The sequence below is a fragment of the Eretmochelys imbricata genome, chromosome 3, assembly GCF_965152235.1.
Source record: "Eretmochelys imbricata isolate rEreImb1 chromosome 3, rEreImb1.hap1, whole genome shotgun sequence".
Lineage (NCBI taxonomy): Eukaryota > Metazoa > Chordata > Testudines > Cheloniidae > Eretmochelys > Eretmochelys imbricata.
In genome coordinates, this window is record NC_135574.1 from 168,543,234 (window position 1) to 168,569,855 (window position 26,622).

Here is a 26,622-nt window from a genome sequence, read left to right on the forward strand (position 1 = left end):
CTCCCAGAGATAAGGGTTTGGGGCATGGGATTCTCACGGGAACGGGGCAGTTGCATCCTGGTAGGAAATGGAGAAGCGAGGGACTGAAAATATCGGATGCCCACCCAGATGGGTCTCACATTTCCTGCAGCAACGGGACACGAGCATCGAGGGTCCCATGACCTCTCCTGGCAGCCCTGCCATGGACCACGCTGAGGCTGGCCCTGCAGCCTCTAGGCGAGTCCCCAGGCCAGGAGTGTTGCGAGAGAGGCAGTGACCCCCACTGGGTGCCACAGCAGGGCGCAGTGCAAGCGGCACCGGGGTCCCCACTCAGCGGCCCCCGCCCTTCACGGAGGGGTCCGGTCCTCTGTGAGGAGGAAGCCCAGCGGCTGTGGCGGCAGGGGCGGCCCGCCCTCACGGGCCCCAGTGAGCGCCACCTCCGGCGGGGGCGCCATCGGCTCCCTCCCTCCTCGGGGCGGATGGGAAAACTCCCCGCACTTTCCGCGGGGCCCCCACGCCGGGGCTCTCCCGACCCCGCTCGGCTGTGGCAGGCGGTGGCCCCACCCTCACGGGGCCCCAGCCGCTCCCAGAGCCGGCAGGCAGCCCCGGTTGCGCTAATAAACGGGCGGAGGGAGGGGGACGTTCTACGCAGTGACGTTTCCCCCGGCTGCGGGCCGGGCTGGGGGAAGCTCCGCCCCTGGCACGGGGTGGGCGGAGCCTCCTACCTCAGCCTCACCAGCCGACTCGGGCGCCATTTTGGGAAGCTCTTTGTGTGGCGGGGCTGCGAGAGACACTCGATACTTGCCCGGGCAGCGTAGGGCGCAGGGCCTCGGCCGCTGTGACTGGCCCTTCCCTGGGAGCGGGCGGTGCAACCGGGCCTGAGCGGTGAGTGGGGCTGCCCCCCTCCCACCCCCACTTCTCACTTACCCCCTTTGATCCCCCTCGGCAGCCGCTGAGGGGGGATCCCCTCCTCTGGCTCTCCTGGGGGTTGCAAGCCCCGAAGCCAGGCGCCCCCTGTGACAGCGGCAGCCGGGAGAGACCCCTGCTTGGATCCGAAGTCGCTCCGGCCTGAGCGTCTGTATCCCCGCCCCTCAGGCGGGCTGGATGCTCCCAACCTGCGGCGTGATTCCCGCGTCTCCCGCTGGGGCGCTCTCCGCGGCTGTCACGCTGCTGAAACTGGTGGGGGGAGCGGGGGTCCTGTAAGTAAGCCAAAAAAACACCCCCGGGAAGCCTTGGCCCGGCTGTCCTATGGGTGGTATAAAACTCAGTGGCTTCTTTAAATGGGAGCCACAGATTGTATAGGATGCCGCCTCTTCGGTCCCGTTCCCCCATCTATTTACACTGAGCAGTCGCTGGTCGAGGTGGGATGTGATGTGTCTCGTCGTTCATTGGCGGGGGAGGGGGTGACGGTTTAAATAGTAACCCGTTTCCTAGGTTTAATCTCTACCCTACGGACCTCAAACAGCGCCCGTGGATACACCCCTGTCGCTTGTTCCCTGTATTAACGCTGCTTTTTTAGTGAACTAGATGATTTATTAGAAAATGGTACAAAGATGCTTACTATTCTTCTCCTTCTGCTGAGTGGGATTACTATGCTATCCCCGCCGTGCTCCTAGTTTGGTTTATTCAGAGAATGGAGTTAGCCCTACACTGATGCCTTGGGCACTAGACTGCATTCACTGACTCCTTTCTCCTGGTTCTTTCCCCCTGAGAAGCATCACATCTGTTCTGCTCTTTCCTCAAGATGCTTGCTCAGAAATGTGAGAGTAGTTGAATGAACTGATGTGACCCCACTCATTCTGTACTGTTACAGCTGGGAAGTATGATGTAGTAGAGCAGCATAGACACTTGGCTTGCCTCAAATGGTATGCAAGAAAGTTAAGGTGAATCAACTAAAAGTGTGAATAGAATGCATATAAATTAAAATGCTTTCACTCGGGAGCAAATGTTGGCAGTATTTTCATCTAAGGAGGATTAAGTTACAATAAACGCATGCTGCCGGCTGGATATGCGTGGCTCTGCTAATCAATTGCGTGGCACTTGAATCTTTCCTGGGTGGCTGCCCAACCGCACAGCTTACATGAAACACAGGGTAGCACCTTCAAGTGCAACAGAGATCAAGGTGCTATTGTGCTAGGCACTGTATAGGTACATAGTAAGAGATAGTCCCTGCCCTGAAGAACTTTTAGTCAAAAATACACAAGACAGTAGATGGATGGGGGAAAAAGTATTAACCTCATTTTACAAATGGGGAGCTGAAGCATAGAAAGAAAAAATGATTTGCCCAAGGTCACATATGAAGTCTCTGGCAGAGCTGAGTTGAATCCAGGTCTTTTGGATCTTTTCCCATAGCCTTATCCACAAGCTATCCTCTGTCTATTTCTCAGTTATATATTATTTGTAGTTATTCCACTAAAATACAATAAATATATTTTAAACTCACTAACCAAAGTGAATTTATATTGTATTTACAATCTTAAATTGTAATTTTAAAATGTATTTTGAGTACAGTCTAAATTGACACTCTTTAGGGGCCTAACTATACCTCAATAAAATGGTAAATCATTAGTTATTCCTGTTGCCGTTTTGGGATGACTCCAGTTTCTATTCTTTTAGATTTGATGCTTTAGTCATTTCTGGTGTATACTGTTGCCTATGTATGTATTTCATAGTGGTCTTTGATTCAGTAGAATGTATTGACGGGTCTGAGCCTGAATGTCAATCTCAGGACAAAAAGAAAAGGAGTACTTGTGGCACCTTAGAGACTAACAAATTTATGCATCCGATGAAGTGAGCTGTAGCTCACAAAAGCTTATGCTCAAATAATTTGTTAGTCTCTAAGGTGCCACAAGTACTCCTTTTCTTTTTGCGAATACAGACTAACACGGCTGCTACTCTGAAATCTCAGGACAGAAAATCTAGAAAAGGATTTGAAATATTTAAAAATCTTCTCTGTAACCTGGTTACATGCCCAACTGTAAGCAGCCATGTGACTAAGTTCATTCAGCAACAGCGGTCTGCTATCATTGTCTGCACAGCTTCCCCAGTGTCCCACTAGGTGTGGGACATCTTCCAGAGACATACTGTAAAGACATGAAACTGTGTGTATAAATAAAACTCCACTAACTTAAATGTTATCAGTTCCTTCTTGCTGTCTATTTTGTCTTTCATCTCCTGTTTTTTTTTTTTTTCCTTCCCCACTTCATTTTACAAGCCAATGTAGCATCCACTTGTGTGTTCTCTTCTTTCTGGTTCTCGCCTGTGCCCTCACCCTTTTTAGGCAGTCATTGGCATTCTGCTTCATCTGAGTGCAAACTTTTCATATCTGGGGGAAAATGTTATTTCTTTCCAAATAGGTGTGCCACTAGACAGCTAGGCTTTATATTTTTAAAAATCTTCCCTAAGGCACCCAGCCATTTACAAGACAGTGCAAGGTTAAAACTTTTGACTTCTTCAAATTAAATACCTACTGAAGATTATTTATTGAACACAATTGGTGTATTTTGTGTCCAATAAAGGAGGGATTCTACACAATTAGATTCCTGTCCAAAGCAGCTTTTTTTTATAGCACGTATGTTTTACATTTTATTAGGGCCTCATGGACCACATTGTCTCTCACTTCCAATCACATGGACCACTTCCCCTCCCATTAGCAAATGCATAACATTCCTGTGACAAGTTTCAGAGTAGCAGCCGTGTTGGTCTGTATCCGCAAAAAGAAAAGCAATACTTGTGGCACTTTTGAGACTAACAAATTTATTTGAGCTTAAGCTTTCGTGAGCTACAGCTCACTTCATTGGATGCATGCATTCCTGTGACAAATTGCTTTTAAGGAAAAGTAATGTTAGGAAATAACTTATGTATCTTTAGTTGTCTTCTAAGAGAGGTCTTTTCCCTTTGGAAAAAAGTTAATCACGCTCTTGCATTTTGTTCTTCATTTCCTCTCCCTCAGCCATCTGTTCTATTCCTTTTCTTCCCCCCTACTCGTGTTTCCCTGCTCCACATGATATACTGCCTGTCTGTCTTGTTCCCCTCTCCCTTGGTCATTTCTTTCCTAATGATGGCTGGAAATTTCATTTCCATAGGTAGCTCTCAACTGTGAGGGCTCCCATTTCCCTTTATGGAGAAGTGGTTCCTAAGAGAGGCAGCAAGGGTGGTACCCTGTTACTTCCATTTGCTTCTTTGTAATGAAGAAGGAAGAGCCTAGACAACTGCAAAAGCACTTGGAAACCAGGAAGAGGAGGGAGGACAATATAAATTGCCTGCTGGCTGTGCATCACCAGTGGTCAACAGAATACAATTGGAAATTACTGGTTTAAAGGCACAAGTGATTGCAGAATAGTAAGGCTGTCAAGTGATTAAAAAAATTAATCGTTCAATTAATCGCACTGTTAAAGTGTACAGTGCTCACTTTATATTTATTTTTTATTACAAGTATTTGCACTGAAAAAAAATCCAAAAGAAATACTATTTTTCAGTTCACCTAATGCAAGTACTTTAGTGCAATCTCATCATGAAAGTTGAATTTACAAATGTAGAATTATGTACAAAAAAAGGCATTCAAACATAAAACAGTGTAAAATTTTAGAGCCCTCAAGTCCACTCAGTCCTACTTCTTCAGCCAATCGCTCAGACAGACAAGTTTGTTTACATTTGCAGGAGATAATGTTGCCAGCTTCTTGTTTACAATGTCACCTGAAAGTGAATATAGGTGTTCTCATGGCACTGTTGTAGCTGGCTCGCAAGATATTTACATGCCAGATGTGCTAAAGATTCATATGTCCCTTCGTGCTTCAGCCACCATTTCAGGAGACATGCATCCATGCTGATGATGGGTTCTGCTCAATAACAATCCAAAGCAGTGCGGACCAGCGCATGTTCATTTTCATCATCTGAGTCAGATACCACCAGTAGAAGAAGGTTGATTTTCTATTTTGGTGGTTTGGGTTCTGCAGTTTCCACATTGGAGTGTTGCTCTTTTAAGACTTCTGAAAGCATGTGCCACACCTCATCCCTCTCAGATTTTGGAAGGCACTTCAGATTCTTAAACCTTGGGTTGAGTGCTGTAGCTATCTTTAGAAATCTCACATTGGTATCTTCTTTGCATTTTGTCAAATTTCAGTGGAAGTGTTTTTAAACGAACAACATGTGCTGGGTCATCATCTGAGACTGCTATGAAATATATGGCAGAATGCGGGTAAAACACAGTTCTTCCCCAAGGAGTTCAGTCACAAATTTAATTAAAGCATTATTTTTTTAACGAGCGTCATTAGCATGGAAGCATGTCTTCTGGAATGGTGGCCGAAGCATAAAGGGGCATACGAATGTTTAGCATATCTGGCACGTAAATACCTTGCAATGTCGGCTACAAAAGTGCCATGCAAATGCCTGTTCTCACTTTCTGGTGACACTGTAAATAAGAAGAGGGCAGCATTATCTCCCGTAAATGTATACAAACTTGTTTGTTTTAGCAATTGGCTAAACAAGAAGTAGGACTGAGTGGACTTGTAGACTCTGAAGTTTTACATTGTTTTGTTTTTGATTGCAGTAACAGTTTTTATGTAATGGGAAAAAAATCTACATTTGTAAGTTGCACTTTCAGGACAAAGATTGCAATACAGTACACATATGAGGTGAATTGAAAAATTTTTACAGTGCAAATATTTGTAATAAAAATAATATACACTTTGACTTCAGTTACAATACAGAATACAATATATATGAAAATGTAGAAAAACATCGAAAATATTTAATACATTTAAATTGGTATTCTATTGTTTGTGTGATTAAAACTGCGATTAATCGCGATTCAGTTTTTTGAGTTAATCGTGTGAGTTAACTGCGATTAATCAACAGCCCTACAGAATAGGACAATACAATGTGGAAAATCAGAACTGGGAGCAATCATTGTCGCCAGACCAATATATAGAATTAGAAATTTCTTGAAGGGGAGTAATCCATCACTAACTGTGCAGTTGCCTTTTCAGCATGTTTTGCTAGGCTGAGGCTTTTTGAAATACCAGCCACTTTATTAATAGGACCTCCAGGATAATGAATGTCTTCTTTATTTTTAAGATGGAGGAGGATACAGAGATGCCAGTGGATCAGGCTGACTCTGCTATTGAAAGTGGTGACATGACAGAAACCAAAAGCAAGTGAGTGTCTACAATTAAAATAATAATTTAAAGTACCTAAAGAAATGCACCTTTTCCAGTAATAGTTCTTCTATTTTGGGGGCCCTTTTTGTGTGAAATATCACCTTTTACAGGCATGATGGGTTGATTTCCATATTAAGCTTGCTTTTTAAATTCATCTAATAAAGTAACTAGCGTAGACATTAGTGTTATGAGGGTTTGCATATAAGTCTAAAAGATCCATGTGTAGGGTTTGCTGAGATGTATATTCAGGTATATTGCTGTATTTTCACTTTAACTAGATTGACAGTTTACTAAAAAACCAATCAGGATGCATATTCTGTTTCAAATGAAAACACCAAAAACTCAAAGTGTAATTCTTCTGTAGACTAGACTACTTTTTTAGAATAGTCTGAGAAACCATTTTTATCTAAAAGTACTTGGTTTAGTGAATTTATATTAATCTAAAATTCTTATATTAAGAATTCTGGTCAGATACTTGAATTAAGAACTTCTGTGCACCATAACACTAGCTGCTTACTTTACTTTTTGCTTTCCTGGGATATGTTTGAATATGCCATATGTTTTCAAATTCTGTCTTATTTTCCCTTTTCATCTGTGGCTGCCTTCCTGGTAGCTGCTCACTTCCAATCTGGCCCTAAAATTTCTTTCTAGTGTCTTGAAAGTTATATTAACTTCTAGTAGACTCTAAATTAGTCCATTTGGTGTTCTCCAGTTTTTCCTAAATTTGAGAACTAATACATGGAGTAGAAAATGCTGGTATCCTTTTTCTTGTGGTATGACGTTTATTCAGAAATGTTTTGTCAGTCCCTTAAATTTGTTTGCAACTCCCTGATTTTTGTAGCAATTGCTAATATTTATTCTCATGATTGTTATATACAAAGTGGTGGTGTCTCAATTACAAAATTGAAAAAGGTCATGGTATAAATGTGAAGCAAAATTTGCCCCAGAGCAGAGCTTTATGTGACACCCCCCCACACTAGAGTGAATTTCACTGACAGAAAATGAAAATTTCAGGCTGTAGGTAACTCATGCTCCCCAGAATATTCATGTGCAGTAGCTCTCATCATGATGGTTCTAATTTGAAGCAAATGTAGAAGTGTAATAAATGCTGTTCAACATATACTCAATTAGGGCCTAATCCAAAGCATGTTTTTCCATTGACATTAGTCAGCTTTGGATCATGCCCATGCAGCAACAGGATTACAATCAAAGAAGAATGCATAGTTAAAAAAAAGTAGAATGCAAGTTTAAAAAATGTAAACTAATAGTCATTGTGCAGTGTGTCAGCGGGCCATTTATATGGAACAGTTTGTTAATGGAGATGTAATTTAGTTATCAGAGCAAAGGTAATTGCCTTCTTTTGTTTCCTGCCTTTACATTCAGGGGACTAAGAGGTCGGGGCAGAGGAAGAGGTGGCAGAGATTTTGGAAACGAGGGACAGCTTTCATATGTCAGAGGGAAAATGCGAGGCAAAACAATTAATGGCATTGGGCCCATGAGGTAATACCTGGCTGTCAAGGTTCCTCCCCCACTCTGAACTCTAGGGTACAGATGTGGGGACCTGCATGAAAAACCTCCTAAGCTTATCTTTACCAGCTTAGGTCAAAACTTCCCCAAGGTACAAAATATTCCACCCGTTGTCCTTGGACTGGCCGCTACCACCACCAAACTAATACTGGTTACTGGGGAAGAGCTGTTTGGACGCGTCCTTCCCCCCAAAATACTTCCCAAAACCTTGCACCCCACTTCCTGGACAAGGTTTGGTAAACAGCCTCACCAATTTGCCTAGGTGACTACAGACCCAGACCCTTGGATCTTAAGAACAATGAATAATCCTCCCAACACTTGCACCCCCCCTTTCCTGGGAAATGTTGGATAAAAAGCCTCACCAATTTGCATAGGTGACCACAGACCCAAACCCTTGGATCTGAGAACAATGAAAAAGCATTCAGTTTTTTACAAGAAGACTTTTAATAAAAAATAGAAGCAAATAGAAATAAAGAAATCCCCCCTGTAAAATCAGGATGGTAGATATCTTACAGGGTAATTAGATTCAAAAACATAGAGAACCCCTCTAGGCAAAACCTTAAGTTACAAAAAAGATACACAGACAGAAATAGTTATTCTATTCAGAACAATTCTTTTCTCAGCCATTTAAAGAAATCATAATCTAACACATACGTAGCTAGATTACTTACTAAAAGTTCTAAGACTCCATTCCTGGTCTATCCCTGGCCAAGACCCAGCATACAGACAGACCCAGACCCTTTGTTTCTCTCCCTCCTCCCAGCTTTTGAAAGTATCTTGTCTCCTCATTGGTCATTTTGGTCAGGTGCCAGCGAGGTTACCTTTAGCTTCTTAACCCTTTACAGGTGAGAGGAGCTTTCCCCTGGCCAGGAGGGATTTCAAAGGGGTTTACCCTTCCCTTTATATTTATGACACTGGCAAACTAATAATTTTTTATTACATTGTTGACTTTCTCAAGAAGGGGCATTTTATGGTAGGTGGACCAATCTGTAACATAAGGTAAACACTAAATTTTACAAATAAAACGGAATGCTTTCAAAGACAATTATGAATGGTTAGGATAGCCTTGACATATATTGTTGAAGTTAAGGGTGACTTCGTGTAAGTTAATCTGTATTTTCATAAATGAAGCTTTCAGTTGTGAACTTCTCAAAGACATATTTACTTTGAAATTAATGTCTTTTGGGTGGGAGTGTTACTGAAGAGGGAAAAGAGTTTTGGTAGTCAGATTCTATCAGGAAAATAGGACAGTTTTTTATTATTAAACAATGCCTTTGTCCTACTCTACTCTAGGAATTATTTTTGATTTTCTGTGGTAGATAACATATCCATAACTGTACAGCACTTAAATATTTGTGGCACTTTGAATGTGGATGTATTGGCTGTCATACCTACAGATGTGTTAACAGTTATCGCAGGCTGGTAGCACAAGATGTGTATATAAGTCATATATACTTACTTAAAATGCCTATCTCATTACTGTATTTAGAGATACGAATTTAATTAAAGGACATGGAAACTGATTATTCTTTCTCTTTCATTGCAGTCACAGCTTGAAAAGTAAAATAGTCTAATTGTCCCTCTTATGTGTCCATGTGCAAATTTCCTAAAAGCAGTTCTTCATTAAGGAGACCCAAACTGTGTAAACTTGTGTGTGTGTGTGGTAGAAGGTGAAAATAAAAGCACAAATGCATCTCAGATGCTGCAACTCTGTCTGATGTGGGAGTGAGTTGGAGTGGGGACCTGCTGATCTCTGTGGTGGGGAGATAGTTGTAAAAGACACTATTCTCGCTGGAGGAATTTCCCCTATAGACAGTTTTGCAGAATAGTGTCTCACAAAACCCAAACCATGGGGTCTTGCAGCTAGACAGATAAGGGCACCTGCTCTCGCTCTCACCAAAAAAAAAAAAAAAAAGACAATATTATTGTCAAAATATTATTACATTCATTTCCCAGATTTGAAAATTCAGGCACAGGTTAAGTGACTTGCCCAAAGGCACAAAGGTGATCTGTGGAAGAAGAGTTGAGATTAAAACTCAAAGATCTTGTCTCCAGCCCTCTTGCACTAACCACTCACTACAACATACTTCTTCCAAACAGCACTTGTAAAGTAGGGATGCCAGGAAGAGCGCCCTCAATTACCAGTGGTGAAGTTGAGAGGGAAGGAAAAAAGAGAATATCCCTAACATCTACAAAAGGAAAAACTCACCCAGGCATAAAGCGATTGTAGTTTTGGAAAAAAACAACAGAGCCAAGAGTCTTACCATAAAGAGGGATTGTGGAACAACAATAGCATCTTGCTGCAGTGTTTTGCCCTGGAGGGCAGAGCAGGAAGGGGCCATCATTTTCTCTTCATGACCCTCTTATTAACTGTCAAGGGCCCGAGCAGCCAACTCAGGAGTCTGTTGCAGGGACCATGATTACCCAATCAAAGCCCTCTTTCAGGAACTGTCATCCCTTTGGTTGAGTGATGCAACAAGGCAGCACAGCAGGTGGGATCTGACCTTCAGGCCTCACCCCACAATCCCACCCTTGATGGGAAGGCCAGCATGCCTTACAAAATATGGAGGCTCCTTATTTTTTTGTCTTTCCTTGGGACCCTACTGTGACGGGTTCTCTCTTCCCCCCTGGGGTGCCACCTGGAACTGTTGTGCACTGACTCACCAGCCTGGGCTCCCTTTACACTGTACTGCTGTGACAGGCCCTCAGGCAGGCCCCTCCAGCACATATACAAGTAGGGACACACCCAGCTGCAGCTACACACAGATGCTGAGATTAGTTCTGCATGGGAAGGCTCAGCTAAGGCACGCCCCCTTCTGGAGTGTAAACCCAAAATTATACCGTCTTGCGCTGCACAGGGAACTGTACAGCATAAGCTCATGAAATTTGCCCCCTCTTTCAATGTGGAGGAAGATATACAAGGCTTTCTTCCCCCTGTTATGATTTCCACACACTGGTTTTAGACAAAACAGAAACAAGATTATTAACTACAAAAGAGAGATTTTAAATGATTTTAAGGGATAGCAAACAGATCAAAGCAGATTACCTAGCAAGTAAACAAAACGCAATCTAAGCTTAATATACTAAAGATATTGGATATGAGTAGCAAATTCTCAGCCTAATTGTTGTTTTTGGCAGTTTGCAAAGATTCTTGAGGGAAAGCTGCACTTTCAGCTTAAAACTCCAGGTATTCCTTTTACAGGCTAGAAATCCCTCTAGCCTGGGTTCAGCCCTTCTCCCCTAGTCCAGTCTTTGTGTCTCAGGTGTTTCTGGCAGCCTTCTTGGGTAGGGAGTCAGTGAAGAACCATGATGATATCACTCCCCTGCATTAAATAGCTTTTGCATATGGCGGGAACCATTTGTCTCCCCTCTTGGTTCCCATGCCCGGTCAGGGGAAAAACACTGGTATTCCAAGATGGAGTCCAGTACCAGGTGACTTAGTTACATGCCCCTGTATGGGGACAGCAGCCATGACTCAGAGGCTGTTTGTAGTGTCCTCAGGAAGGCTCCCCAGTGGGAGATTAGCATCTTCTAAGACCTATTGTTTTCCCTAATGGCCCTTTCCAGCCAGCCATCTAGACTGATTGCATTTTGTCTAGTGGGCGTTCCCCAGGTGTAAACACATTTGCAATAGATGCATAGACAATATTCCTAATTTCAGATACCAAAATGATACATGCATACAAATAGGCAATCATATTCAGTGAATCATAACCTTTTCAATGATATCTTACATGACCTATCGCATAAAATACATCATAGTTAGGCCATAATCATATCCTAATAATATCGCTATGAAGAATATGGGGCATAAGCCATTAATTCTCATTTACCTCCACAGACAAATTTACTCTAAACAATTCTTCCTTATGGAACCAAGCTATGTACATTTCTCTACATGGTTGTAAAGTGATGCTTAACACAAAACCTTTTGGAAGTAGGAAAGGGGAGCTATAATGAATTTATCTTACAGTTGTCTATAGCACATAGTACGTAAGCACTAGTGAACTAGACTTGCATGAAATATGTATTACCCTTTTATGAAAAAAGAACACTTTAAATTGCTGGCCACTATAAACCTATAGAAACATGAAGCAAAAAGGGTTAAGAAATGTCAACCCAAAATGAGAAGCAGGAATTGGAACCAGTAACCTATTCAACCATATGTTGCTTTAATAAAATTAAAAAACTATTAACACTTAACTTCAGTAGCCCAGTAAAGAATCACTCTATAGAAAACAGGTAACATTACATGTAACTTCCCTTGAAAAAGATGGTAAGAAGCTGGGGAGAGACTCCTTGCAAATAGGTGATTGTTTAAAGATTTCTATAAAAAAAGTTCTCTTTATTTTCGTTATATTCATTTGGAATTCCATTCTGCTCTAATTTCAGTAAATGCTGTATAGTATTAGTAAGTAGTCATGTTTTTTCTTGAAGCTTGGCAGTAGACATACATCTTTTGAATAATGTTAGACAATTTATTCATCCCTTCTTACAAAGACAGTTCCAGGAGTAGTTTTTACAGTCTTCACTTTATATTATTGTATCATTATAACTGTACAATGAAATAAATACAACTTAACTTTCAGATCTGTACTGAAAACAAGTGTCTTTCCAGATGTGGGATAGGAAGAATGTATCCATATCCTGACCCCCGAGGCCAAAGAGGAGGCAGAGGGAGGCCACCTTTTCTACCACCCTTACCCATGGGAGGAATGATGAGAGATCCTTTCTCACTTCCAGCACCAAGGTTAATTTTGAGAACATTGATAGAAAGGTGTTTGTTTAAAAATGCTGGATGTGTACTGCTGTAGTCCAGTTTCTCTAAGTGAGAAATTGGTTCACATAGGAAGAATCCCAGAGTGTTTGTTTTTTGATGCAGTATGAGATTGTTTGATTGGACTTGTCTGTGCAGACATGGACTTCCTCCTCCACCATCACTACCAGGACCAATGGGCTTCAGAGGCAGGCCACCTCACCCCAGAGCCAGAGGGATGCTGCGGATGCCAAGAGGTCGTTTCCCTCCACCAAGAGGGTAAGAATGTTTCTTTGTCTTGCCTTTTTAAAATTAATTTTATTTGAAATCTAGAATTGCAGTAATTTTAAAGCTGTCTCTTGCAAGTATTAAAATCAGGGGCCATATCCTATGTAAACATTTCAGATTCCATTGTTGTAGTAATTTTAACTGCTGTGGAAGCCTTTTAAGTATGCATGAGATTGCTAAGAACAAAATAAGTTTAAATCCAAATTGTAATGTAGTGTTGTCTCTTTTGTTATTTTAAAGCAGTTATCTTGAGGGGAAAAACAATTATGATTTTATCCTTTTACACAGCTTTCCCAATGGACCTGGTGTACCATCCCCTCCGCCACCTGGACGGGGCCAGAGATGGCTTGGACCGCCAGGTGGCAGACACTATTAAAGAGGCTTATTCTTTAAATTGTATAGCAGGGTGCTTTCTTGTTACCTTAAAACCATTTGAAATGGCTGGACTAAGAACTGCCTATAAAACATTAAAGATGGCAAAGAATATTAATTGAACTTAGACAGCTAATATTTTCCAGAAGCCCTCATGCACCAGTTGGCAAAAGCCATATATTAAAAAAAGTCTGTGACTCCTTGGACTTTTTTCAAGCATATCCTTTTTAAGCCTAGGCTTTATGGACACTGACTCCTGCACACTAAATGTAAAAGGAAAAACACATCTGTTACAATAGTTTGAGCCTTCATTTAATATACAGAACTCTGATTGCTTTTGACAATTGTGTGCAGCTTGTTTTAGTGTAGAACATGAATTTGTTTTAATGCTATGATTTTGTGTGTATAAACATGAACTTTTTTTAAGGGTTTGAAATCACTTTCAAATTTTATAACAGTAAATGCAGCCAACTGCTTAATATTTGGGAAGAGTATACTGTACTACATTTTGAAGTGTTACCTGTAGAGCCCTGCAAATCCGTGGGAATCTGCTTTCTATCCATTGATATCTGCAGACCAGGGGTCTGCAGCACGCACTCACTGGAATGGAGAGGCTGTCATCCAGCCTGCAGGCTCCAGCTCTGCTCTCTAAATCACGCAGCAGCGAGCTGGGCATTCTGGGAGTTGTAGTCTCCAGCTTGCTCAGATGGAGGAGGTAAAGACAACTCCTAGAAGGGAGTAAGCCAAGCACCATTTTGAAGGTGTGGTTGTTCTTTAAATGAGCAGGCGGCAATAGCTATGTGCATTAGAGCCTCTGCAACTGTGTAGAGCTGTCTGAGCCCCCCACAGGGAGGGCGGTGCTGCATAGAAGGGCCCAGAATTGTAGCCTCACTGCCAGGAGCAGGGAAAGAGGTACGGTGGGGCGGAGCAGGTGGCAGGGCAGGAAGTCTCTGGGGAGAAGTAGTGGGTGGTGGGGTGGTTGAGGATTGGGGCTTGACACAGCCCTGTGTCACTGCTGTGCACTTAGCTGTAAAGCTGTTTAGAGCCCTGCAAATCCGCAGATATCCACAGACTCTTTTTGCGGCTGGGATGTGGATATACCTTTTTGTATCCATGCAGGGCGCTAGTTATCTGATACACTAAATGTAATGGTTAAACAGAAATCTGTGAATGTTAATTTTGAAGAGCGTCAGTAGTTCATGAATGAACTTAAAAAACAACTGTGGACTGTGTTTAATTTTATGATAATTGTTCTTTGTACACAGCTTGACCTCATTGTTTAAATGTCCAGTTGTGTAAGTAATTGTAATTTCTAAACAAAGTGTGTAACTGAACACTTGACCAATTGTGTAGTACAACTGGTGTATGCATGTGCATTACCTACAGCATAAAATCAAGTTAAATTGTCAGTTACTTCAAACTATGCTAACACACAGTATTGTTAAAAATCATAATTGTACGTGCTGTGAAACATATGGATCACTGTATAATCACCCTAACAGTTAATTTAATTTCGTTAATGTGAAAAAAATAATTTCAAAATAGTGAAACCTGTAACTTTGTGTTGCTTGTTGCTGTTGAAATGATAGATGTAATTGTAATATTTTGAAACAGTGCTGTTTAACTTCAAGGATGATCACAATCTGTAAATTATTTTAATCCTTAAAATGTGCTGTGTTCTTTTGTGGTGAGGGCTGAATTAAAATTTTTTTAGCAGTTTGGTGCAGTTGGGGCTTTTTAACTTAAGCAGTCCCTTCACTGGGTCCAAAGACTGCAAGCAAAATATAATATATGAAGAAAGCAATAAATTAAGATATGATAGTGCAAAAATAAGTGGGTATTTCCCACTTTACACCTGGCTTCCAGTAAATCATTATCAAAATTCTTAAAGTACAATATTTCACTGGTAGTAAATTTATAGCTGGTTTATAGCAATTCTGATTCTCAGTGTACTTAATTTTTCCTGAAAGCTAATATTTACCTTTCACATTTTATTCTTGAAGAAATCAGAATATTTATACTATATTTAATATTGCATATTGGGGCATGCGTTTATTAAATATTAGTCATTTTGGCCAGGATCTTTACTATTAAGTAAAGCTTTTTGTGCATGTTTTGTTTTATTTTATTTTATATACATATTTTATAAAACATAGTGTTAACCTCTACCTTACTGTAAATGACTTGATTTACAGGTTTTAAATCTAATTCTGTTTGTAGTATGGTGAAAGAATTATGCTATTATTATCTTCTAAAGGGTAAGATAGTCACCCTTTGAGGCCAATTGGAGATGGTATACAGGCCTTTCGGAGAGCATATGACAAGCCTTATCTGAGGTGAGACCATTTTAAAAACTTCTTTTTATCACCCATAATTTCTCTGTCCTTTACAGTATAAAAAATTATTTATGCAAATTTTTCTGACAAATGCACATGTGTTTAGTAACTAGTTTAGTCAAGAGAAAAAGTGGTGAGAACTTTAGTATTAAAGCTTCTGTTCTTTATCCTGTGTTACAGCATATGTCAAATAATAGTTCCGGAGTCAGTTACTATAATGTCCTTCGTTTGTTCTAGTAGTAATTTCTAAATTTAGAAACTGCTTCACTTGTTTTTGCTATTGAGACCTGTATTTTGAACTCTTGGAATTTTTGCTATGGGGAGACTGAACAGCAGAGCTGAAATTCAAGCTGGAAGTTCTGTTGAGTTCAAGGAGCAAAAGACTGGTATGTTCATTATGACCCTTAATTTCTTATACTGTAATTACTGTAAGGTACAGTTAGTACAAGAATATTATAGAAGCACTTAAGTTTTCTGCACAGAACTACAAAACTTTTTAGGAAAGAAGTATGAATACTGTACATTAGAATACAGAATAGAAACCAGTGATGACTTCCAATTGTAAGTGTGCGTATAAATAGGTAGTGTCTCTTATTTTAAAACTGATATTCAGTGAGAAAGTTTTCTTGTCATCTACATTTTTCTTGTTTAAAACAATAAACTTTAAAACATTTTGTTGTGATCCAAAACACAGCATTTACACAGGCTTCCTGAGATATACTGTTCTGAAGTAAAAAGAAAAGGAGTACTTGTGGCACCTTAGAGACTAACAAATTTATTTGAGCATAAGCTTTCACAAAAGCTTATGCTCAAATAAATTTGTTAGTCTCTAAGGTGCCACAAGTACTCCTTTTCTTTTTGCGAATACAGACTAACATGGCTGCTACTCTGAAACCTGTTCTGAAGTAGTAGTTAACACCAAATTTATATAAAAATAAACAGTAGAGCATGCATGCTAAAAAGTTAGCTTAATTGATGACTTACAGAACTGCACGTTCTTGCTATGTGTCCTGTTTCTAGTGCACCAACTGGAGAAAAACAAAATAAAAAACCCCAAGGGGTCTTTTCAGATAAAGTTTCAGTATAACAGTAAAATAAAACTAAATTGAGAGAAGGGATTTTTCAAAAAAAAAAAAAAAAATTGTAAAGTGGTTTTCAAACAGCAAGGAGGATTTGGTCTATTGTATGTCCATTTTCTTCTTTTAAAGTGTTATGGTGAGGACTTCTGAGGTTAATTTTTCAACCCCAGATATATTGCATGAATATGAGGCTGTGATACATCAGGGATCGGCAACCTTTGGCACATGGCCTGTCAGGGTAAGCCCCTGGCGGGCCAGGCTGGTTTGTTTACCTGCTGCGTCCACAGGTTCGGCCAATCGCAGCTCCCGCTGGCCGCGGTTCGCTGTTCCAGACGAATGGGGGCTGTGGGAAGGTTGGCCAGCACATCCCTCGGCCCGCTGCCGCTTCCCTCAGCCCCCATTGGCCTGGGACGGCAAACCGTGGCTAGTGGGAGCTGCGATTGGCCAAACCTGCAGACGCAGCAGGTAAACAGCCTGGCCCGCCAGTGGCTTACCCTGATGGCCACGTGCCAAAGGTTGCCAATCCCTGGGATTCATTAACAGAAAATATCAGACAAACCAAATTGGTTTCACAGATTTGAATGAGAAGCAAGTAAAAAGACAACATTGTTTATAAAAGCCGCTATGTAAATTCATAAAGTCTGTTTAGTGTACTAGGATTACCATAATCTTCTGAGATTTGTGCACTGAGTACTTTGGCAGAAGATATTGAGCAAAAGTAAATTTTATCTTTCATTTCCTCTCTTCTTCTCCCCCCCCTTTTTATTTTACAGAATTCAGTTTTCTTTGAAAAGTTTGTCATTGCAGATTTTTTGACAGCAAAACTAATCTTTCTGCTTCTTATCTCTAATTTCTCAGCAGATGGACCATCACCATTTGAAGGAGCATCTAGTCAAAATTATAAGTATCCTAAAGAACTCTCTGCACTGGTTGCGATAAACTCATTCAGTAATGAGGTCACCCTTTTGTAGGGCAGGGATTATGAACTACTGTATAGAAAGGTGAGACGCTAGATTTTTTTTTTATTATTATTTTTTTTTTGTAGCGGCTTGGGAAAAAACACTTTATTTTTAATGGCACTTATTAAAATGCTGTTCACAGTTTTCATTATTTCAAATTAGCAAGAGCTTGCTTTTCTAATATCTAAAAGTTTGAGAGTAATTAGTGCGTAATTAATAAAAAGTTTCAAAGAAGAAACTAACACAAAATCTGATATGGTAGGGACAGCTGTCACACAGATATCAAATGTTGATTGTATACTGTCAAGTAATATTATATGATATTAGTTGGATAGATTTTCTTCTGATTTTTAGAAGTTGCATTTTTTTATTCTTCAATTTATTATTCTATCAAAGAATATTACTTTTAAATTCACCTAGCAAGGTGAGCATGGAGTCAGTAAGTGTAAGTAAGAGTTAAAAATAAGAGTCTTTTTAAGGAAGCAAAAATAAAATTCTCTTAATGCTGCCTTGTCTTTTTTTTTTTTTTTTTTCCCCTCCCTTTCCTGCACAGAAATATTGTACTCTGAAAAACAATGTAAGGGAGAAAATTTTCATTAGGGAATCTGCTTTCAACCCTCTTACTGAATATTTTTTTTTACTTGATTTAATAAACTAAGTTATTTATAAGAACCAGAACTCTTGTATGATGATCCCTGAGGCTTTTACTGTGCATGTGATATCTGTAGCGTAGTCTTTCTTAGTTCTGGAGAAAGCAGATCAATATTAGTGGAAAGAGCATATAATAGGTTTGTTTACATGCCTATTTATGTCCTCTGTTGGCTTTAGGAGTATAGAGCAGGGGTAGGTAACCTATGGCATGCGTGCCAAAGGTGGCATGGAAGCTGATTTTCAGTGGCACTCACACTGCTCGGGTCCTGGCCACTGGTCCGCGGGGGCCTGCATTTTAATTTAATTTTAAATGAAGCTTCTTAAATATTTTAAAAACCTTATTACTTTACATACAACAATAGTTTAGTTATATATTATAGACTTATAAAAAAGACTTATTAACTAAAAACTTTAAAATGTATTACTGGCACGTGAAACCTTCAGTTAGAGTGAATAAATGAAAACTCGGCACACCACTTCTGAAAGGTTGCCGACCCCTGATATAGAGGATTTGTAATCTATACTAATATATCAAGGCTGATATATGCTGGATGTTCAACAGAAAGATGAGTGATCAGTCACCTCATAATATATCTTACAAATGGAACTAGGCAGAACATATTGGTTTGGAAAAGAGGGGGTAAACGTACGCGCAGTTCTTACTTGTATATCACTTAATATTCTGATACACTAGTATTAATTATTTTCATTTAACTGCTCATCTGACAGACCAACAATCAAATACATATCCTTTCTAAAAGCCATTTTATGTGAATCCATGTTACGGGGCAGCCTACTTCTGACAACCCTTTACTAGGTTTTGGTGAAGATAATGGAATTGAGCTGCATGACGATGATGAAAGTTTCAAAAAGTTATGAAATAATGGTGACTCACTGGTTAAGGTATTTAAAATTCTGGCCCTGTGAGTCCTGTCTCCAGCTGGTGCACTAGAAACAGCAAAGTGTTTTAAAACTAAATTAGCCTTTTGCTGTATCTTTCCAAAAATTGGTGTGACTTTATTTGCTACTTCCAAATTAGATTGGTGAAATCTGAGTTTTAAATCTCCAGATACAGTTCTCAATTTTTAAACACTTGTATTGATAGGAATTTTAAATCACTTGGTTGCTAAAGAACTGCTCTCCTCCCCACCCCCCAACAAATAACTTAAGCCTGTTTGTCATGGTGGGGGTACATTTGTTAGGAGGGAGGGAAACGTCTGTTCCCTGACTCGTACTTATTTAGTCTGTCTCCTGACACTGGTAACGTGAGTTCCCTGACCCCGTAGAATTGAGGGAGAGACTCAGAGGGGTAGGTGGTCAGTGTCAGCTGCTCTGCACAAATAGAGACTCTTTAATTCCCTGGCAGAGCAGCTGGGAAACAAGGAGATCTTTGAGGATCCTACAGGGTATCTAGAGGGGACTAAAGAAGTCCTCCATAGCAGCCAGAGGAAAAGGCCTGGCTGGAGCTACCTGCAGCAAGAGGCAGGTGAGGGTTGAGATACAGGTACACTGGTGATGAAGTACAGGAAATTCTTCCTTTAATTGACCGTACTGTGGATAGAGAGCTTCAGGCACCAGAGCTGTCAAGTCTGTGGCTTTCATTAGTGCTCATTGATCCTTACATCTGTTTTTGAAATACTGGCTCTATTGTCAGTAGTATTTCTTCCATTGATTTCCATGCAGCCAGGATTTCAACCTTGGTATCTGTGAGACGGGTGACTATAACATTGACTCTCACATTACAAAATAATGCATAGGTATTAGACTTCGTAATGTATGGAAACTTTGCAATAACAATCCTTACTGAAAATGCACATGGAGAAACTAGTGGCTATTTTTTGCTTAATGTATTATGTTCATGTTGCATAATATTCTGCTAAATTATGCTCTCAGCTATGCCTGTGGAACTCCATGACAGTCAGTGGAATTTCGTAGGTGTAACAGAGCAGAATTTGGCCTCAAATTTCTATGTATATTGTGGAATAACATGGGTGCTATTTTGTCGTGCTGTTTGTGATGAAAGGAGTGATATAAATGATACAAAATATGTATTTTTTCCTTCAAACCTGCAGTTACCAACACCTGGGTACTGTAGTTTACAGTGTGATTTGAAGACTTTCCATCAGTCCAAAAGGTGTTCAGAAATGCTGGTACAAATATTTGCCAAGTTACCATTGTCACATTGCAAGGCATCTGTGTGGAAGATAAATAGCAAACATCTAATCTGAGTTTTGGCATGTTTTACATTAGGGAATAGCGTAGTGAACATTTTTTGGGGAAACAGCTGACTGAAATGCACAGTCTTTTGCCTAATCATTCCATCTGCCGCATATGGTATTTCTTACATAAATACCAAGTTAGATGAAAAGTTGCCTATCAGTTGGAAAAAAATACCAAAGTGGGAAGAAGTATCATCCAATTTCCTACTAATGAGTTTACTTTCATAAATGAGCTGACTGAAACAGCTGTTAGGTTTTACTTTTTTTGTTAACTCTAGTCCCGTTTCCTGTTTTAAGATTGCTAAAAATCACAGAAAGGATGTTTAGTTTTAAAAATTGTAATGAATTAGTGATAATAATATTAATATTTAGGTTGTAATGTTAATATTAATATTTAGGTTGTAATGTCTTATTTGTCCGAGATCATCCACTAATTCTGATTAATGCCATCTGGAAAGTTAAAGCTTTACTGAAGATTTTTATAAATTATAGAATGGCAAGATTGGACCTTCCATCTGGTTAAATGAAATGGATAGGTCAGCACCCTGTGACATAGATTTTACATTAATGTGCCAAGTTTATCTCTAACTCCAGTGAAGTCAATTCAGGATTAAATTAGACTAATGAATTAAACCTAAGCTGTATGGAAATTAAATTTAAAAGATACTTGTCTTCTCTTTAGGAGTAACTAACGTTCTTCAAATAGTGTCCCTGTGGGTGTTCCACTTCAGGTGCACATGTGCATCTCCAGCCCTTGATCAGAGATTTTCCATTACCAGTGTCCACTTGGCTCGCACATACATCCTGTGGACCCTTGTGTCACGCACTGAGGGCACCTAGGCTGCATCTATGACCGACTCAGTTCCTTCTCAGCTACCTCAGCCTGAGATGGAGCTGTAATGTTTCTGTCTCAGCTATTCTCTTGTACAGCTTAGCATTTGTAGAGCTGAGTTATGAGAGGATTTGTTTTGTTTCTGTCCCTCTTTTTTCTGGGAGACTTATTTTCCTAGTGGGGCATGCCCAGCTCTTCCAGGCTTCAGATGTTGCCTCTCTTGTTGGGAGGCTATCCCAGTAAGCGACAGCCACTCCCAGAGTGTCTGCTGCCTGGGAGAGTCACTTATTTCCTAGAAGTGCAACTTCTGCCTGGCCCTCAAATCCAGAGCAAGGATTGAGAGAAATTGAGGCTGCTACTGATGGAGCATTCCTTTCAGCTTGCTTCAGAATCAGGCAGGAGACTGGCCATGTACATCTGTTTCTGGGGAGATCCAGCACCCCTTCAGCTTTGGCATAGGTACCCTCTAAGAAGGGGAAGATTATGGAGGCCTCAGAGAAGGCTCCAAGGAAGAGGAGCTCAGACTCTTATCATAAGGAGGCAGCTCCCAAAAGGCCCTGATCCCTGGCTAAGTCCATGGTGTCAGAAGCCTCAACCTCTCCGCTTGGTACCATCGCGGTGAAAAACTCCGCCTTTGGTACCACTGGGAAGTGCCGGGCCTGTAAGGGAAAACATGGCTCCAAAAGGACCCTGGTATTGTCTACAAGAGAGAAAGAGGGCAAAAATAAACACTTCTCCAGACCACTGCCGCTGAGCAGAACTCTGGCTTGAGGACCTCCCCAGTTGAGACCCTCAGTGCCATGCAAACTGAAGTGCTAGGCACCTTCAGCACCTACTTCGGTATGCTCCATTTCAATGGTACCATCTGCTTCGACTACCAAGCACCTCTCAGTACTGTGATGATAATCTGAAGATTGGAGTCTTTCTCCAGTACAACAGGATTCTCTTTTTCTGCTGTTGCTTTCCTGTTGGAGGATATTGAACAGTATGAAAGAGACTTCTGTATAGGAACTCACTCTCTCTTTTTTTGATGCTTATAGGGAAGATCCCTGTGCACAACAAGGGTGGTGGGACCAATCTTGGATGCCACTCCATCTCCTGTATGGCCCTCCAATGGCCCTACTGGGATCCCTGGGCTTCCTGTTGGCAGCAATTTGCCAGACCACCAGCTCTGTCATATTAAGAGGTGAGAGTTCTACAGTCCTCTCCCCAGCCAACCCACCTGAATGATGAGGCATTTGAGGAGCAGGAAGTTAGGGCTGATAATGAGGCCACCCCCAAACCCTTTGTCTCCAGATGAGGTGGTCATGCCTCCACTGCTGTCCACAGTCAACAATTTCCAGCAGTTCCAGGACCTTATAAAGAGAGTCACGGACGCTTTCCGAGTACCACTCTAAGAGGTCAAAGATTCTCAACACAAACTGCTGGACATTTTGCAATCAGCAACACCCACTGGAGTTGTCTTATCCATTAATGAGGTGCTCCAGGACCCAGCAGACTCTTTAGCAAACACCTGCTACTGTTCCACCAATTTGAAAATGGATAGATAGGAAATATTATTGTTCCATTCTCCTCCCCTCTCACCCCTTCAGGTCTCAGAGTTTTAGTTCACTTAATTCTCTGGTGGTGGATGTAGTAAATGAGTAGAATAAGCAATAGTACTCTAAGTATATCCTCCATAACAAGGACAGAAAAAGATTAGACTTCTTTGGATGGAAGTCTTATTCATCTGTGACACTGCAGTTTTGGATTGCAAATTGTCAGGTGATCTGCAATTGCAATAAAGAGCTGTGATGACTTACGAAATGGCTTTGTGCGCTCAATGTAGAAGGCTAGGGCATGCCTGACGTCCAGGGAATGGAGCATTCGCTCTCTGTTACTGGCATGTGGCTTAGGGAAGAACACAGGTAAAAATATGTGGTGGTTCACATGAAACTGGGATACTACCTTTGGTAGAAACACAGGGTGAAGGCGTAGCTGCACCTTGTCTTTATAAAAGACTGTATGGGGGGGGCCTGGAAGTCAGTGCTGTGAGCTTGGATACCCTTCTGGCTGAGGTTATGGCCACCAGAAAAGCCACTTCCCAGGAAAGGTAGGACAGAGGGCAGGTTGCCGTGGGCTCGAAAGGGTGGGGTCTCATGAGCATGGACAGGACCGGGTTGAGGTTCCACTGGGGATTGGGTTGTCACACCTGGGGATAAAGCCTGTCCAAGCCCTTGAGAAACCAAGTCCACCATGGGATTTCCAAACATTGACCTTCCTGCTGCCCCTGGGTGGAATGCTGAAATGGCAGCCAGGTGTACTTTGATAGATGATATTTGCAGCCCCTGTTGCTTTGGGTACAGTAGGTAGTCCAAAACAAGGGGAATTGATGCTTGCTGTGGAGGGCTGCCTATCTGCAGAGACCAGATGGAAAACCGCTTCCACTTTGTCAGGTATGTGGCACGAGTGGAGGGTTTCCTACTTCCCAGCAGGACATCCTTCACTGGGTCTGAACACTGAAGCTTAAGAAGTTTCAGCCATGCAGTTTCCATGCCGTGAGGTGGAGGGACTCCAAGCTGGGGTGTTGTAGACAGCCGTGGTCCTGTGTGATGAGGGCCAGGCACATGGGAAGGGTTACTGCTCTGTCCACTGAGAGGTTTAACAGTGTGATGAACCAGTGTGGCGGGGCCACGCTGGCGCTATGAGGATCAAGGAATCCCTGTCCCAGCAAGCCTTGAGGAGGACTTTGTGTATGAGAGGGAAGGATGGGAATGCGTACAGCAGGTGACTCATCCATGAAAGGTGTCAGTGATGGAGCCTGGGCTGTAGTTCAGAAAGAAGAACCGCTGGCACTTCCTGTTGCTCCGTGTCGCAAACATGTCTATGTGGGGAAAGCCCCACCTCTGGAAAGTCGAGAGCGTGATGTCCACCCTGAGGGACCATTCTTGACTGTGAAACAAGCAGCTGAGGCGGTCAGCTAGCTCGTTTTGCACTCCCGAAGTGAGCGATGCAGAAGTCCCACAGCCCAACGGCTTCCTGGCATGGGAGAGGAGCAAGCACCACCATGTTTGTTTATATAGAACATTGCTGTGGTGTTGTCCTTCTGCACCGACACACATGCATCCTGAAGGTGAGCCCTGAACTCTTGGCATGCCAGACGAACCGCCCTCAGCTCCCTTACATTGATATGCAGCAATAGTTCTGGGTGGGACCATAGGCCTTGGGTTCTGATATTGTCCAGATGTGCTCCCCAACTGAGTGCTGAGGCGTCCGTGACCAGCGATAGCGGAGGTTGGGGTTTGACTGCAGCCACCAGTGGAGAGACTCGAGAATGCGAGGTTGGAGGGTAACTAATCTGTCCAGTGGGTCCCTGCTGGGCCTGTGCACCTGCGCCAACCACACCTGGAGAGGCCAAAGGCGCAATCTGGCATACTAGACCACATATGTACAAGCCACCGTCTGCCCCAGCAGTTTCATGCAATTTCTGGTAGTCGCCGTGGGTAATCGGCGAAGGTTCTCAATGTCCCTGAGTGCTTGGAAGCACAGCTCAGGCAGGAACGCCCTGGCTTGCATGGAGTCCAAGAGAGCTCCTATGAATTCTGTTCTCTGTGTTGGGGCTAGTGTGGATTTAGGTACTTTCAATATGAGGCCTACCATCCTAAGGAAGGTGGCCTGAGCCAGACACACCTGCTCTGCAGCCTGTGCTTGCAACTTGGCCTTGATGAGCCAGTCATCCAGGTACGGGAAAACTTGTACCTGACGTTTGCGGAGAAAGGCTACCACGACTGCCATACACTTCGTGAATATCTGGAGAGCTGCTGAGAGCCCAAATGAGAGCACCTGAACTGGTAGTGCTGGCCTCTGACCACGAAGCGAAGAAACTGTGGGCCAGGGTAATGGAGATATGAAAGTACACATCTTTCAAGTTGAGGGCAGCGTACCAGTCCTCCAGATCCAGGAAAGGAATGATGGAGGCCAGGGAGAGCATGCAAAACTTCACTTTCTTTATGAATGTGTTGCAGTCTCCCAGATCCAGGATAGGCAAGGGCCCACCCTTGGCCTTGGTGATGAGGAAATAGCTGGAGTAGAACCCCTGAACTCCTGAGGAACCTCCTCTGTTGCCCCTAGAGCAAGGAGCGATTGCACCTCCTGCAGAAGTTATTGTTCGTGAGGAGGGAAGAGGGGTGGGAGGGAACAGAATTGGATAGAATATGCCATGTCCACCGTGCTCAGAACCCAGTGATCTGATGTGATCTGGGACCAAGCACGGTAGAAGTGGGATAGTCAATTCACAAAGAGGGGTAAAGATCTGAGCTTGGTACTGGTGCTCCATCCTCGGGTGCATCTTCAAAAGTTTGGCTTCAGGCCAGAGGGCTGTTTCAAAGAACCCTGGCCTTGTCCTGAGGAGTACTGGCAGGCGCCTCCTATTATTCCGCCCCTCTCCTGGATAAGTCTCGTCTTGGGGGCCCAGACTAGAAGTGGGACAGGGGCTGAGGCTTAAATGGCTTTCTTTGGGGTACAGGGGTGTGGATCCCCAAAGACTTTAGCGTCACCCACGTGTCCTTCAGACTGCAAGCGAGAGTCTATATTTTGGGCAAACAACCCCTTACGGTCAAAGGGCAGGTCCTGAATCGTGTTCTGAACCTCCGGTGGTATACCAAACACCTGCAGCCACGCGCTGCATCTCATTGTGATGGCAGTGGCCATAGTCCGAGCCACCCAGTCTGCCGCATGTAACACAGCCTGGAGGGAGGTTCTTGAGACCACCCTGCCCTCCTCTAGAAGCTCATTAAACTCCTTGCACAAGTCAGCCAGCAGCAACTCCTGAAACTTTGCTAATGCACTCCAGGAATCGAAAGCACAGCGACTGAGTACCTCTTGCTAGTTGGCCACTTGAAGCTGGAGTTGTCCGAAAAGTTCCAACTTCTTAGCGTCCAGTGACTTTGGAACGGGACCTGGCTGCCCCAGCAGCTCCTTGTGATTTGCTGCATCGACCACTAGAGTCCTCAGTGGGGAGTGGGTGACAGGGTGTTCATACTCTTTCTGCAGCACATCTAACATCTCTCTATCCCTTTAGTGGTGGGTGATATAGAGGCTGGGATCTGCCAGAGCACCCTAGTAGCGTTCTGGATCATTTTTATCTGGGGCAAGGCCACCTTAGATGGACCCTCCGGGGCAAGGATGTCCACCATTGGGTCTGACTCCTCTGTGACCACCTCCACCTGGAGGCTTAGGTTTAGGGCCACCCTCCTAAGAAGGTCTTGGTGTCCCTTAGTGGCCACCGCCGGTAGGATGGTAGTGGTGGTGCCTGCCACCGTCTTGTCCAGGGAGGAGGAGGCCCATGGGACCAGGTCTTCCTGACATTCTGGTTCCCTAGAGACTGGGTCGGGTGCGGCAGTCCCAAGTCAGGGAGTCCACTGGCTTGGCAGACCTCTGGTCGGGGCCGGAGTCAACGGTGCTGGGTCTTGAGGCCCTGCGATGGGA

The 26,622-nt window shown here is 42.5% G+C and overlaps 1 protein-coding gene across 9 annotated transcripts; it reads left to right on the forward strand.

Annotated features, from left to right (window-relative positions):
- Positions 1–710: 710 nt before the first annotated feature.
- Positions 711–22,962, forward strand: LOC144263125 (uncharacterized). 9 transcript variants are annotated; one of them, XM_077813813.1, is made up of 9 exons: positions 711–864; positions 6,055–6,134; positions 7,521–7,637; positions 12,283–12,414; positions 12,580–12,699; positions 15,338–15,416; positions 15,597–15,802; positions 17,354–17,496; positions 22,197–22,962. In XM_077813813.1, the coding sequence occupies exons 2-6, from the start codon at positions 6,055–6,057 to the stop codon at positions 15,345–15,347; spliced, it is 459 nt and encodes a 152-aa protein (XP_077669939.1). In that variant the 5' UTR covers positions 711–864; the 3' UTR covers positions 15,348–15,416; positions 15,597–15,802; positions 17,354–17,496; positions 22,197–22,962. The 9 variants fall into 9 exon arrangements, 8 of the variants coding, with proteins under 8 accessions (XP_077669939.1, XP_077669938.1, XP_077669941.1 ...); XM_077813812.1 differs by having other exon boundaries at positions 15,741–15,802; XM_077813815.1 differs by having other exon boundaries at positions 15,741–15,802; positions 17,357–17,496.
- The last annotated feature ends 3,660 nt before the right edge of the window (positions 22,963–26,622 follow it).